The sequence below is a fragment of the Oryzias latipes genome, chromosome 3 (assembly GCF_002234675.1).
Source record: "Oryzias latipes chromosome 3, ASM223467v1".
NCBI lineage: Eukaryota > Metazoa > Chordata > Actinopteri > Beloniformes > Adrianichthyidae > Oryzias > Oryzias latipes.
In genome coordinates this window covers 1,443,454-1,458,979 of record NC_019861.2, presented here as the reverse complement: position 1 = coordinate 1,458,979, position 15,526 = coordinate 1,443,454, and the positions used below count along the sequence as shown (strand labels likewise).

Sequence of the window (15,526 nt, the reverse complement as noted above, 5' to 3'; positions counted from 1 at the left end):
TGTTACGGTTATTATGAAACACCTGTTTGCTCATCATTTGAATTTTAATCCGTGTGGTCAGTGCTTTTTCTGAACGAAGCCAGGATTAGCAGTATGCTAACACGGGCTAACAACATTAGCTTTGGGTGGTGCTGCTTGCTGGCTGCACGTAAACATGTAAGAATAACATCAGCCTTTATTTAGTCGGGACACGACTGGAAACACAAATCCACGTGATTGTTTGAATGTTTTCTAAGGACTGAGCGACATTTCTGCTTCGAAGCTCAAACCGCTGAGTGTGCTGACGATCCGAGCTGTGCTCACACACACACTTTTAGACCCGGTTCTGAGTTCGGTAGCCCGTTCCCCCAGAGCTGCGGGACGGATCGCAGTCTTAAATCTCCCATACATAGCGCTCATGTAACAAAGCGCCCCCCCCCCCCCCCCCCCCCTTCCACTCAAACACAAAGCTGTAAGTCCGCGCTCCGCCGGTCCACTTCACTAGTTAAGTGCGGGAGCGGACTACTTCTTTTCTACTTTTTTTGTTAAAGTCACTTCCCTCAGTTTATATTGGATCATCGCGGATGAGTCATTAGTTGGGAAATAAAATAAATAAAGTAATAAGGTAAAATAACGAATAGCAATTAAATAAGAACGAAAAATTAAAAATAGCCCCCCCCCCCGACGATATCATCGTCCATCCCGATGGTTGACAGCAAACATCGTCAACGGCCAATTTAGGGGACATCGCCCAACCCTAGCCTGATGTAGACCCTTTAAATGAACATTTCAACCTCCCTTCTCAGAGCAGAAGCTCTCCGTTAGAGAAAAGAGGCTTGTGGGGGAAAGAATGACTCAAAAAGACATAAAAACAGTTTCTGAGCACAAATTGAAGAGATCATGGAGGAGGTCAGGAGGAGCAAACGGCAGCAGAGGAGCTGGTTTCCAACCAACAGTCTCCTCAGATCGTTTGCAGGAGCAGCTCTGAGTTTATAGATTGAACTCACTTCCTTCAACACAGAAACCAAAATAAGTCACCATCTGAGACGATACATCCTCAATCATAAGACAAACTAAACACTTAATGCTTGAAACGGGAAGATCAACTTCCCCATTATAATAAATATAATGTCTTAACAATGTGTTATCACTTACCTAAATATAAGATCTACTGATTCAACCTTAAATCATAAATCTGTAAGTAATCCCAGTAACCGTATCAATAGCAACATATTTCGCAAAAGATAATGTAACAACAGTTTCACATATCACCTAAGTGCTAAGTACCCCCCCACAGGTAATGCTGTTATCATTGACCCTTGTGACCTTTAATGACCTTCACCTCTGTACTGAAACACTAACATTGGATTTACTGGCTATTTTGACCCAGCAGGCACGTAAGAAGGTGAAGCGCCGCAGGAGACGCACCAGCGCTCAGGAGCGCTGGTGCGTCTCCGCCGGCGCGGATTTCGCACTGCGCTGCCCGGAATATTTCTCTCCAACGTGCGCTCACTTTGCAACAAAATGGACGAACTGAGCGTGCTGCTCAACAAAAACAGAGACTTTTCCACTTCCTGTGTTTTGTGTTTTACGGAGACGTGGCTGTGCGACTCCATACCGGACGCTGCACTAGAGCTTCGGGGATTCCAGCTGCACCGAGCGGACAGATGCACGAAGCTTTCCGGCAAAACGAAAGGAGGTGGAATATGTTTCTACATCAACAGCGGCTGGTGCAGCGATGTTTCAAAAGTTTCTCAACTCTGTTCTCCGGACATAGAGACCTTCATCATCAACTGCAAGCCTTTCTACTCCCCCCGTGAGTTCTCCTCATTCTTCCTCGTCGGCGTTTACATCCCACCGCAGGGCGACGTGCGCGCCGCCCAGCGAGCGCTGGCTGAGGAGATTCTGAGTGTAGAACGGACAAACCCAGACGCCTTAGTCATCGTCCTGGGAGACTTTAATAAAGCCAACCTATCATCTGAACTCCCCAAATATAAACAGTTTATTAAATGTCCGACCAGAGAGGGAAAGGTACTAGACCGCTGCTACACCACCATCAGCGGTGCTTATCGTGCCGTTCCCCGTGCTGCTCTGGGCCTGTCCGACCACATCATGGTGCATCTGATTCCAGCCTACAGGCAGAAATCAAAGCTCTGCAAGCCGGTTGTGAGGACCTGCAAGAAATGGACCAGCGAAGCTGTGGAAGAACTTCAGGAGTGTCTGGACTGCACAGACTGGGACGTTTTCAGGTCTGCCACCAACAGCTTGGACGAGTACACAGACACTGTGACGTCCTACATCAACTTCAACTTCTGTGAGGACAGCGTCATTCCAACACGCACCAGGGTGAGCTACAACAACGACAAACCCTGGTTCACAGCTAAGCTCAGACAGCTGAGGTCAGAGAAAGAAGCTGCATTCAGAAGTGGGGACAGAGACAAATACAAAGAGGCCAAGCACAGATTTAGCAAGGAGGTGAGGAAAGCTACATCAGCCCATGGTGTGAGAATGGAACAGCAATTCTCAGCCAACGACTCTGCCCCTGTCTGGAAAGGGCTCAAGACGATCACCAACTACAAACCCTGAGCCCCCCATTGTCTGAACGACCTGCGTCTGGCCAACGACCTGAACACATTCTACTGCTGCTTGGAGCAGACAGCAGGCAGCCCCATCACCTTCCCCCCCAGCCATTGTCCAGCAACATCCTTTCCCCCCACACCCTGAAGCACTGTGCCAACCAGCTGTCTCCAGTGTTCACAGACATCTTCAACACCTCACTGGAGACCTGTCATGTGCCAGCCTGCTTCAAATCCTCAGTCATCATCCCTGTCCCCAAAAAGCCCAGAATTACAGGACTGAATGACTACAGACCCGTGGCCCTGACCTCTGTAGTTATGAAGTCCTTTGAGCGCCTCATCCTCTCCTACCTCAAAGACCTCACAGACCCCCTCCTGGACCCCCTGCAATTTGCCTACAGAGCCAACAGATCGGTAGACGATACTGTAAACATGGCCCTCAACTTCATCCTCCAGCACCTGGACTCTCCAGGATCCTACGCCAGGATCCTGTTTGTAGACTTCAGCTCCGCGTTCAACACAATAGTCCCATCACTGCTCCATGACAAACTCTCCCAGATGAATGTGTCTGACTCCACCTGCAGGTGGATCACAGACTTCCTGACGGACAGACAGCAGTATGTGAGGCTGGGGAAGCTCGTCTCAGATACTCGGACCACAAGCACCGGATCCCCCCAGGGCTGTGTCCTTTCACCCCTGTTACTCTCCCTGTACACAAACAGCTGCACAGCTGGTCACCTGTCTGTCAAACTCCTGAAGTTTGCTGACGACACCACACTCATCGGCCTCATCTCTGACGGAGATGAGTCGGCCTACAGGAGTGAAATAGCCAGGCTGGTGTCATAGTGCAGCGCTAACAACCTGGAGCTTAATGCTCTGAAGACAGTGGAGATGACAGTGGACTTCAGGAAGGCCCCAGCCCCCCTCCCCCCTGTCATCCTCTGTGACTCCCCGGTGACCTCTGTGGAGTCCTTCTGCTTCCTGGGAACCATCATCAGCCAGGACCTCAAGTGGGAGCAGAACATCAGCTCCATCACTAAGAAGGTCCAGCAGAGGATGTACTTCCTGAGGCAGCTGAAGAAGTTTCACCTCCCTGAAAAGATGCTGGTAGACTTTTACACCGCCATCATCGAATCCACCCTCACGTCCTCCATCACAGTCTGGTTCGCTGCGGCCACGGCCAGAGACAAGGCCAAGCTGCAACGCGTCATCCACTCAGCAGAGAAGGTGATCGGCTGCCACCTCCCGTCTCTCCAGGAGCTGCACATCTCCAGGACCTGGAGGCGGGCAGCCAGGATTGTAGCCAACCCCTCTCATCCAGGACATAATCTCTTTCGGCCCCTCCCTTCTGGCAAGAGGCTCCGGTCCATCAGGACCAGGACCTCGCGCCACAAGAACAGCTACTTCCCCACTGCAGTCAGCCTGCTGAACAGAACCCCAACTCCCCCAGCTGACACCCCCCCCCCCCACCACCACCAAAAGACTATCGCTGCTACTTACAGACCATCCCAGCCCACCTGTGCTCCCACCTTACTCAACTGTATATAGTGTGTTGTTGTGTTAATTTAATTTTTTAACTTATTTTAATTGCACTATACACCAAGAAAAATTCCTCGTTTTGTAAAGTGCGCTCTACTGAACCTGGCAATAAAACCTATTCTGATTCTGATTCTGACATTTCCTCTTAAATGTGTAGATATTTCAGCTTTGTTTGTGCTCCTCACTTAACATTTGCCAAAGTTTGATGCCACACACAGAAATATCTTCCAGTGGTTCTTGCACATTGGATTTTGAATTCTAGTGCCTCTTTTTATTTTCAGAGAAGGGTTATGGAATGGTTATGAATATGCTATGAAATGTAACCAAATCTGGGAGTTTCAGAGGTCTAGATTGAAGGAATGAATCTTTGGTTTATCTGGCTCCATGAATTATTCTAATGGAACCTTTCTGAATTAAAAATTAAGGTTGTAATATTGTTTTACAATTATTGGCCCAAATCTCAATGCCGTTTGACAAATATGGTAAAATCAAGGAACTAAATAGCAAATATCTGCCTTCAGAGTCTAGTGTGAGCTTTGATTTATTTATAATGAAAATGCTTTTTGATACTTTGGTCTGTGTGTTGCGTTTAGCTTATTGTCAACAATAAGTCCCAAATACACTTTTAATTATCAGGTTGTTTTATTTGATCATTAGTTCAGACTTTAAAATGACCAAAGTTTGGTTTACATAAATTCAAGGATGATTTGTTATAATTCATCCAGGTATTTAGTGTATTTTACTCTTTGTTTACTCTGCTGCATAAAATTTGTTTTTATCATCTGCAAATATGATCAGATTTACCATAACTTCCAGACAATAAACCACTACTTTTGTCACACGCCATCAACCCTGCGGCTTATTCAATGATGCGGCTACTTTATGCATTTTTTCTAACGGCCACTAGGGGCGCTGGAGCAGAAAGGGTCAGAGTGAGACAGGGGGAATATTGTATATGTGTCGAGGAAGACGCAGGTTTAATGTAAATTCCTGCTTTGTGAATGAATAGCAGGAACAGACCCTCATCACAGAAAATGCAAGAAGAAATGCAGATGAAGCAGCTTTCAAGTTCAGAGCAATCGTTAAAGCAGTGTGAAAAAATCCACCATCACCAACGGGTTTGGAAAAGCCGGTCTGCTGCTGACGGAGAGGACAGAGCAAGAACAGGAGAGAATCTACCTCAGAGTGACAGTAGCCGCGTCTACATGGGCAAAAGTAATCGGAATGAACGCCTGATTGGAAAGAAAATGCGTCATGTAAACGCGCCGTTCGGAATACTCTGCCCCGGTCAGACCCGTTCAGATCAAAATTTCTTTCCGATGGAGTTATACCGATTGTTTATCAGATCGTTGTTCATGTAAACGGTCATTCCGATCGTGTGTCACTACTGCTCTGGTTTACGTCACGCATAGACGGTGTTTCGCTGAGAGAAAGCCTTGGAGCGCAGACGGGACCGACCAGCTGCTCTGCGGACGCCCCGTGAAAAGTGCCGCTCCGCTCTCGCCCCGCTGGCTCTTCTCTCTCTTGAAGGAGCGCTTCGTGCCCCCCGACGCTCACTCGGTCCACTGGCACCCGAGTGAGCAGAGCAGCTGGATTAATAATTTTGTGTCTGAGGGGGGGAGGATGCTTTGTTACGTGTGCGTTTTGTTGTTTTGTCATGTGTGGGAGAATTCAGACTGCTGTGTTTCTCGCACAGTCCTGGATTTTGTCTCCATCAAGGCTAATGATGTTAGCCCGTGTTAGCCTGCCCTAAGCCTTCTTCCAGCTTAATTCTTCCACAAAAAAGCACTGACCACACGGATTAAATATAACAATGAGCGAACAGGCGCTTCACAATAGTCATAACATTAATAAAAGCACGTCTGGAAGATCGTCTCGTATTACGGAGCTGCTGCATAAAATAAATGTCTGTGGCAGCGGTTTGTTAACAACGGGACCTATTTCCTCATCCGGGTGATTTTACACTACTGCACATGCCCACATGATTCATTCCGACTGAAAATGTGAGCCATGGGAACGTTTGTTCTAATCGGAAACACAGGTGAATTTTAACCCGACCATTGATCCGATCAAGATATTCTGCCCATGGAACCGCGGCTATTTATGACAACGAAGGAGAGACTGAGAGAGAGAGGTGAAGAATGTCTGACGCTGTTCCAATCCCACACTGAGGAGGAAGACTTCCATGTTTCAGTCCACAGGAGGAAGATGAAGAAAGGGTTGTAGAATGAGTATGTGTGTGAATAACAGTGATTGCTTCTTTATTAACCCGCTCTGGAGTAGAGCTGTGGCGGTGTGGGATTTGGATCACCGCGGTGATGAAGCAGCAGGAGTCGCGGTGTCGCAGCTTAACGCAGCACATACACATCCTCATCCTACAACACATGGTTCAATGTGGGCACAGGCGGCTTACAGACAGGTGCGGCTTATGTGTGCACAGAATGTTTTATCCTGTAGAAATGTAATGGGTGTGCTCTATAGTATAATTACGGTCATTTGAATTATTAAGAGGGAGGACACTTAACTCAGAAAAGACTGAACATTTGATGCACCTGATGTCTGTGATGCATAGAATTTATAGATTATGGTGATAAACATTTCATCTTTTTTTCTTGTCTAGAAAACGACATTCCCTGAATTCACAGAAAGCATGAGGAGTAAACATTCAAGTGAATGGAAGTGTGTAATCTGACTCCTACTGTGTCAGAGCTGGCTCCCAGCATTTGTTCATCATGGAGAAATAGGATCTGTTGTTGCTCTTAGCTTTCATATACTTCTCCAAACGTCTAAGAAGATGGGGCGCCGGGGGCGTGGTTACCTGAAAGCGGGCTCTGGGTGAGGAGTGCGGGCCGGGAAAGGGATCGCTTGAACTGAGCCACGGCCAGGAGCACGTTTCTGAGCTTCATCCACAGGAAGTACCCTCCTCTGTTGCTGGAAGGCCACGTGCTCTCCAGCACCGCCTGTACACGAGGGGAGGAAGAGGAGCACGGTCAGGGAGCCGGGACAGAGCCGGGACAGAGCCGGGACAGAGCCGGGACAGAGCCGGGAGAGAGCCGGAGAGAGAGACAGGAGAGAGCCGGGAGAGAGCCGGGACAGAGCCGGGACAGAGCCGGGACAGAGCCGGGAGAGAGACAGGAGAGAGACAGGGAGAAACGGAGAGCCAGAGAGACTCTGCTCGACTTTAAATGAATTTTTCATCAAAGTCAGTTTGAAGGGAAAAAGGAAAAGGAAAGATGTGTGTTTGAAACCAGAAGTACTGCATTTGTGGTCTGTCATACTTACAGTAATAGGATTGGATACCTCAGAACAAAATACCATAAATATTTTTAAACACTTCACAACCATAAACATGAAAAAATAATTCTATGCTTTTGGATAATTCATCTTTTATTGAAACAGGGCCTGAGGATCTTCATGTAAGTTCATTCTGAGGGGTTGATTGCACGTAAACTGAAATGTTTTTACCTTTTCATTAGTTTGGTAATTATAATTATTCACATGTTCCACTATTGGACAGCGTCATTCTTCATTTTGTTCACGCCCACCTCTAAATGGAGTAGTGATCAGCTGTTGTACTCATTCTAAAGCTTGTTGACATTTGCTATGAATGTGTCAGAACATAAACTGAACTTCTAACTTCATGAATGTCAGCCGCTGCATGACCAACATGACCCCAATAACACACAGCTGTGCGGTCGTGACTCACGCACGCGCTCACGTTGGCTCAGACGCGCTCATGTACCTGTCATCTCACCGGCAACACTTTCAAAACACCGGACCATGATGACAAAGTCTTCATGTCATCGCGGCAAACCTACGGTGCGCATGAATTTAAACGGCCCGTTCATGGAAGCTGACACGGAAAGCAGCTTCCTCAAAGGCCCAAAGTGCTTCACAGTAACAGTACCATCCACACACCGGCACCAACCTATAACCACCAGGAACCGGGTGGGGTTCAGCGTCTGGCCCAATGACACTTTGATACATGAGCTGGCAAGGCGGGAATTGAACCTGCCATGTTCAGATCAAAGACCGACCGCTCTACCCTGTCTGTAGGGAACCAGCTTATCCTGGCGCGCTTACACAATAGCAAAGTGTCGCGTATCCGATAACAGAACCCCTCCCTCCTTGTTTTAGCCCCGCCCTCCATCGTCAGCAGCCACAGAGGTCATCCTGCTGCACTAACACACACATTCCCTCCTAACTCTCACACACACAGGGGAATCGTTTCTCTTGATTCAATCTATGATGGAATCAGAAGAGTTCCACATTCAATGACATTTCATTTCTTCCTAATGTGTGCCTTTATGACCTTTGAGAGGAAAAACTGAAAGCACCTACAGATGTTTGGCAGGACAGGTGTGTGAGGAAGCGGCGTTGGGCCCAGACGCCGTCACAGTTACCTTGTTGTAGTATCCGTAGGTGACGGCGTTGGGGTGGACTCCGGCCTTCTTCATCTCAAAGAGCACTCTGACGGCCAGGACCGGCTGTCCGTACTGCCCGCACAGCTGCATGAGCACCCTGTAGCAGACCTGCGGGGGCAGAGGCCATCACTGTCCGCTCCACACCAACACCTCTGAGCCTTCTGGAAAACGCAGGAGCACACCTCATCGGGGGGCTGCAGCTTCTTCGTCTGCATCTTGCGCAGGACGTCGTAGGCAGAGCGGAGCGCCCGCACCTTGGAGTGGCACACCTTGACGTACGCGGGCAGACAGATGAACCACAGCCCGTAGCAGTGGCGCAGCAGACACTTGGACCACAGCTGAGGGATGGAGGAGTACTTCTTAGCCATCTTCTGGGCCGACCTGATCTCCTGCAGAGGAAACGGAACCGTGGGTTTTGTTTTTTTAGCAGAGTTCTTCTGTTAGTCTGTACATGTAACCAGTTGATCTGATCTATCTGCACCTGGACCACACATTCTCTAGTGTTTCCTGTACCAAATGTCAGCTCTTTTATCGTTATGCGTCTCAACATAAAGCTGCAGAGCTTGAGGCGGCCTGTGAAAAACGCCAAATGCTAATATAGCTGCTGCCTTGGTGTTTTTAGGTAAAGGAGCAGAACAGCACAGCAGCCATGCTCAGCGGGCCGACAGACGGGCCATTCTGAAGAAAAACTCCACGTCTGTGATGGAGGCTCCTCATGTTAACGTCCAAGATCTGAAAAAAGAGGCTGTCCCAGCATGACCCCCCCCCCCAATTGGAGACGCTTCACGTCACTGCATCACGGTGGGTGTGGTTAAACCGACCTGCTTGGTGCGTCTGAACATGGGGGCGGGGCTGCTGGGGCAGCTGTGCCGGGCAGACAGGCGGGACGAGGGTGCTTGCAGGCCGTCCGGGGTGGGGGCCACGGGATCAAACAGGTCCAGGCTCAGCACGGGAAAGCCATCGTACCTGATCAACAGAAAGCAAGTCAGTTCAGTGACGCCGATCCAGACGGACGGCGCTCTACAGGAAACAGTCACATGACCCAAATCCAGGACAAGCTAAAGGCAGTCAGGTAGAGTAAGACGGAGCAAGTCCTGGCTACACAACACAAAATACCAAAGACTGTGCGCGACCCGGGGGAGGGAGGGAGGTAAAGGAGCCGGGCCACTGTTAGAGACCAGCGACCGCTAGCGCCACGCTGAAAGTGGGTGTGTCTGTTAGCCTGGGGGCGGGGCTGGCAGCACAGACTCTTCCTGGGAGGGGCTGTTCCTCACTTTGTGATGTCACAACGTGAGAACCCACTCGTTTTTGTGGATTGGGAGGGGCTGGTGCTCAGAGAGCGGGTGGCCACTTTCACTAATGGGTTAAGGTCCCTAAGTGGAAGCGCAAACTTAGAGAAATGCTGCGTTCATGGAGCGTTGGAATCAGTGGCGCCTCCAGAAATTGTTCATGGGGGTGGCCGGTAGTAGGCCACTTTAAATTTGGGTGGCACACAAAAACCATGAGCTATGTTTTTAAAATTCATTCTACTAAACATAGTAAAACAGCCTTTAGAAAACTAACAGAAAGTTAAATGCCTACTGATAGAGTTTGGTTTATTGTGTTTCTTTTCTATTCAGGCTAATAAACATGAAACAGTTTTATTCTTAGGGCAACATCTTAAACATATTCACCTGTTGGTCCAGGAACAGGTGGAACCGCTTTAGCTGAGTTCTGCCTTGTTTCTCTGACCAATGATGCTGACTGTCCCTCGTCTGATGCCGTCTCATCTTTGTCTTCCTCATTCTCTTCTGTCAGTCATGCTGCTCTGTCTCATCTTCCTCCTCCTCACTACTCCTCTGTTGCTCCCCTACCATCTCTCTCCCTCCTTCTGCTGTACTTTCCTTCTTAAAATAAACTAAAATAAGAATATCTGTTCATTCTCTGAAAATTGACTTACACAAGCATCAACTACTGTGTGTGTGTGTGTGGGGGGGGGGATGCGCCCAAAGAGAAAAAAAAATTCCTTTTATCCCCCTAGACTAAAACCCCCCATTTCCACATAAAATTAATTAAATGTGCATCAGGGCGCCCCCACTATCCTGTCACCTTGCTGCTGCTATGATGACCGTATGTTGATCTGTCTGTGTGTGTGTGTGGGGGGGGGGGGGTCACCGCTCACCGCTTACGATTCCAGACAAACTAACAGCTGCTTCCTAATAAAACATAGTTGTCATCCATAAAATGAATATCATTTATTGGGTCTATTGGATTTAAATAAAATACATAAATAGATGGAGTCTGCATCAAAGTGGATCTGTTTCCATCATCTTCACTCTAGTGTTTGACAGACAGAAAAGTCTATTCAAGGTTGTGGAAAATGGACAAAAGATCAAAGGAAACATTAAGACTAAAAATAATGTAATTAAATCAATATCATGACAGCATTTTGAATCAATACAAGTATCACCAAATGGTGATATATCAGCAAAAACATCATCTAGTGTTTTGGCTCCCTGTGCTTTCATCTCAGTGGGAAACTGATCCACATGGATCTTTGAGAGGTTCAGGTTGGAGACCCCTGGTCTAGCACATCCAAGGTAAAATGTTTAGTTAAAAAAAACAATGTGGTTGCATAATGAGGAAATGAGCCACTTTATGTTCGTTCGTTCGTTTTCGTCCTCAAAGCGTATCAATAAGAGTATCGTTAAAATACCAGATCGATAAGCAGTATCAATAAGAATAGTAGTACCGTTAAAACTTTATCGATACCCATCCCTAGTTTTAACCTAAAAACTCAATGTTCTGTTTTAAAATACAATTTTAATCTAAATGTTTGCACATCTGCTCCTGGTCTATCAAATTTTAGAACCCTTTGTGGCCCACGAGTCAAAAGGTTCGCCCACCCCTGGTCTAGGGTGAGACACCGGAATTACAGGGAAAATGAAACTTTAGTAAGGATTACCAATATAATTCATTCCAGTTTGGCGGGCCAGATTAAACGGTTGGTGCCCCCCAGGTCGTAGTTTGCCCACCCCTGGTCTATGGTCTGTAGACTTTAAAATGAGCCACTTTTCAGGATAAAATGCAGAGATTCTCCTGGAGGGAAGAGAATCTCTGCATTTATCCAGTAAAGCCTGCCTTCGCCCAACAGTAGCTGGGATAGGCTCCAGCAACCCCGTGACCCTGAGAGGGATTCAGCGGGTTCTGATCATGAATGGATGGAAGAGAACTACTACTAATAGAAATGAAGTCAGTGCAGAATAAAAAAACCTGTAAAAAAATCTCTTGGTTTTAAAAGTCAACTTTTCAAGTCTGAGCCTTCATTTGAAATGTGGACTGAATGCTCATGGCGTTAGCCACTCCCATCACCTGAGCTAGACATGGCGGTTTCTACCTGTAGCACAGGGGGTGTTCCTCCACCCCAGGGAGGGGGGGCAGCTCTGGGGGTGTGATGAAGACGGTGTGCTCGCTGCGATGGGACTCATCCGTCTCTATCAGCCGGGCGTCCTCCAGCTTCTCCCCGTCCACCTGCAGGACAGTCCACAGACATGATCAGAGAGGCAGCTCGCCACATCAGGGCGGGTCAAAGACCAGAGCAAACCCCTGACCCGCTGGTCCGTCACAGGCCCCGCCCTTCCTTCACCTGTGGGAGTGACCCTTTCCTAAGCTGGAAGAGGACAGTCTGTCTTTTTCCAGCTGGAAACCACAGGTTGATGGTTTGGATCGCAAGAATTAGAAACAAAATCTGACAGAAGGCGCGACACAGGTCTGAACTTCAGCTGAAGAAAGTCCTGCTGTTTGTAAGGAGATCAAGCAGCCCCCCCTGCAGCCATGAGCCATGAGACATGCTCAAACCCTTTTCTCCACACCAGCGGTCTGGATGAGGGGCTGGAAATGACTGAATCCTCTTCATGTCATTCCACAAGTTCATGATTTGACTCATAATGTTTCCACTGATCTGGTCACAGTTTGAACGTAGATACTGAAAAAGTGGGTGGGGGGTGGAAGCTGCCTCAGCAAACTGGGTCAAATGATTTCAAAGGATCGAGGAAAAAAACAGAACCTCCAAAGATTCCCACCGCCAGCCTGAGAAACAGGAGTCCAGGGAATCATGTGTGGAAAAAACCTTCAGCTGCATCAGCAGAAATACTTACGAGACTCCTGAAAAATAGAGGATGGAAACGTTTTCCAGGGATCATTAAAAATGCAGAAAAGTATAAAATATGTCTCAAATTCCTCAAATAAATCATAAATGAGGAAAAACCTAAAAGCAAAGATGTGGGGGAGGGAAGCTGTCTGAGACCAAGTCTTTTCACCCCAAACCAGAATCTTATTTCTTCCTATTTTCTAGCAGGAATGCAGTAAGGAAGACCTGAAGTTATCACCCAGAAATTTTACAGTGTCTGCAGCCCCCCCTAACTGTAGATAGAGCTGCTTCTAAGAGGAAAAACCAACAGCAGTAAAACTAGTGAAAGCAGAGGATTATCTTCCTCCCATCACCTCCCAGAACCCTTAGCTCCTCAGGTCCAGGTCTGCTGAAGGTCCCTAAGGTCAGGACCAAAATCCACGGCGAGGCCTCGTTTAGAAATACGGGCCTCGTCGGTGGAGCAGCCTACCTGAGGATGTGAGGGCCTCATCCACTGTCCAGGTTTCTGAAAAGAAACTAAAGACACACCTGTTTAACCCAGCTGCTAATTAGATATCCTGTGGGGAATCTAACATTTTTACTGTTATATTTTATGATATTTACTACATTTTAATTTTTTTAATGTGTTTTTTTTATTATTATTATTTTTATTTTTTTATTTATTGTCTTAACATCTTAACCTTATTCTCATTTATATTTCAGGTGTTTTAGACTTTTTATGCATGAACTTATTTTCATTTTGTATATTTTAACTTTTCTATTTATCACTTTTACATTTTAGACGGTTTACGAGTGTTTTGTCCCCCTTAGCTGGGGTGTTTGTGTCTATGCCGACACCCCAGGCCAACAGCAGGACAGAGCAGACGGCGCCTTCTGGGTTCTCTCTTCTTAAGGTTTTTTCTTCTGAAGTCATTTCTCTTTTATTTGTGCTCGTTTTCCTGTATTTTATTATGAAGGGCTTATTTATCTGCTTTTTGCATTGGTGTTTGTTTTTATGTGCATCATCTTGAGCCGTTTTGTTTACTACAGGGTGTCGGTGGAAATTTGACTACTGTTGGTGGAAGAAAGAGGGGAGGCAGAAGGGTCCGTGGCCAGAGAGAGAAGGGAAAAGGCAGGAACATAGGTTTGAGAATAGGGACTCTTAACGTTGGCACAATGACAGGGAAAGGCAGAGAGCTGGCAGACATGATGGAGAGAAGGAAGGTAGATGTACTGTGTGTGCAGGAGACAAGGTGGAAGGGCAGCAAGGCACGTAGTATTGGAGGAGGATACAAACTGTTCTATCATGGTGTTGATAGGAAGAGAAACGGGGTAGGAGTGATTCTGAAGGGGGAGTTTGTAAACAGCGTTCTAGAGGTGAAAAGAGTCTCAGACAGGATGATGAGCCTAAAGTTGGAAATTGAAGGGGTGATGGTGAATGTAGTCAGTGGGTATGCGCCACAGGTTGGCTGTGAGTTAGAAGTGAAGGAGAGATTCTGGAGTGAGTTGGATGAGGTCATAGAGAGTTTCCCCAGAGGAGAGAGAGTTGTTATTGGAGCAGACTTTAATGGGCATGTTGGTGAGGGCAACAGAGGTGATGAGGAGGTGATGGGCAGGTTTGGTGTGAAGGAAAGGAATCTGGAAGGACAGATGGTGGTGGACTTTGCGAAGAGGATGGAAATGGCTGTAGTCAACACTTACTTCCAGAAGAGAGAGGAACATAGAGTGACATACAGAAGTGGAGGTAGGAGTACTCAGGTGGACTACATCCTATGTAGACGAGGTCATTTGAGAGAGGTTATTGACTGCAAAGTGGTGGTAGGAGAGAGTGTAGCCAGACAGCACCGCATGGTGGTGTGTAAGATGACTCTGGAGGTCAGGAAGAAGAAGAGAGGGAAAACAGAAAAGAAGACCAAGTGGTGGAAGCTACAGAATGAAGAAACTTGTGAGGAATTTAGGCAGAAGTTGAGACAGGTCCTGGGTGGTCAGAATGAGCTTCCAGATGACAGGGAAACTACAGCAGAGATTATCAGGGAAACAGGTAGGAAGGTGCTAGGTGTGTCATCTGGAAAGAGGAAAGACGGTAAAGACACTTGGTGGTGGAATGAGGAAGTACAGGACTGCGTCCAGAGGAAGAGGTTGGCTAAAAGGAAGTGGGATGTAGAAAGGACTGAGGAAGGTAGACAGGAGTACAAGGAAGCGCAGCGTAGAGTGAAGAGAGAGGTGGCAAAGGCCAAACAGAAAGCTTACGATGAGCTATATGACAGGTTAGACACAAAGGAAGGAGAGAAGGACTTGTTCAGGCTAGCCAGACAGAGAGACAGAGATGGGAAGGACGTGCAACAGATAAGGGTGATTAAGGACAGAGATGGAAAGGTGCTAACAACCCAAGAGAGTGTACAGAAAAGATGGAAGGAGTATTTTGAGGAGCTGATGAACGAGGAAAATAACAGGGAAAGAAGGGAGGAAGATGTGGTTGTTGTGGAGCAGGAAGTAGCAGAGATTGGAAAGGATGAGGTTAGGAAGGCTCTGAAAAGGATGAAGAGCGGAAAGGCCGTTGGTCCTGATGACCTACCTGTGGAGGTATGGAAGTGCTTAGGAGAGACAGCAGTGGAATTTCTAACAAGGTTGTTCAATAGGATTTTAGAGAGTGAGAAGATGCCTGAGGAATGGAGGAGAAGCGTTCTGGTCCCGATCTTTAAGAACAAGGGTGACACGCAGAACTGCAGCAACTATAGAGGAATAAAGTTGATGAGCCACACAATGAAGCTGTGGGAAAGAGTAGTGGAAGCCAGGCTTAGGAAGAAGGTGGAGATTTGTGAGCAGCAGTATGGTTTCATGCCCCGTAAGAGCACCACTGATGCCATTTTTGCTTTGAGAATGTTGATGGAAAAGTACAG

General features: G+C 47.3%; 1 protein-coding gene across 4 annotated transcripts in view; it reads right to left on the bottom strand.

Annotated features, from left to right (window-relative positions):
- The window catches only part of LOC101168670 (C-myc promoter-binding protein), a 98,692-nt gene that overhangs the window by 35,903 nt on the left and 47,263 nt on the right, over nt 1-15,526 (bottom strand). For all 4 annotated transcript variants that reach the window (XM_020699693.2, XM_011492503.3, XM_011492504.3 and 1 more), the window contains exons 14-18: nt 11,895-12,028; nt 9,340-9,484; nt 8,701-8,907; nt 8,498-8,626; nt 6,913-7,054 (exon numbers count right to left, since the gene is read on the bottom strand). In XM_020699693.2, coding sequence (XP_020555352.1) covers nt 6,913-7,054; nt 8,498-8,626; nt 8,701-8,907; nt 9,340-9,484; nt 11,895-12,028 — 757 coding nt within the window. The remainder of the gene's footprint in view (nt 1-6,912; nt 7,055-8,497; nt 8,627-8,700; nt 8,908-9,339; nt 9,485-11,894; nt 12,029-15,526) is intronic.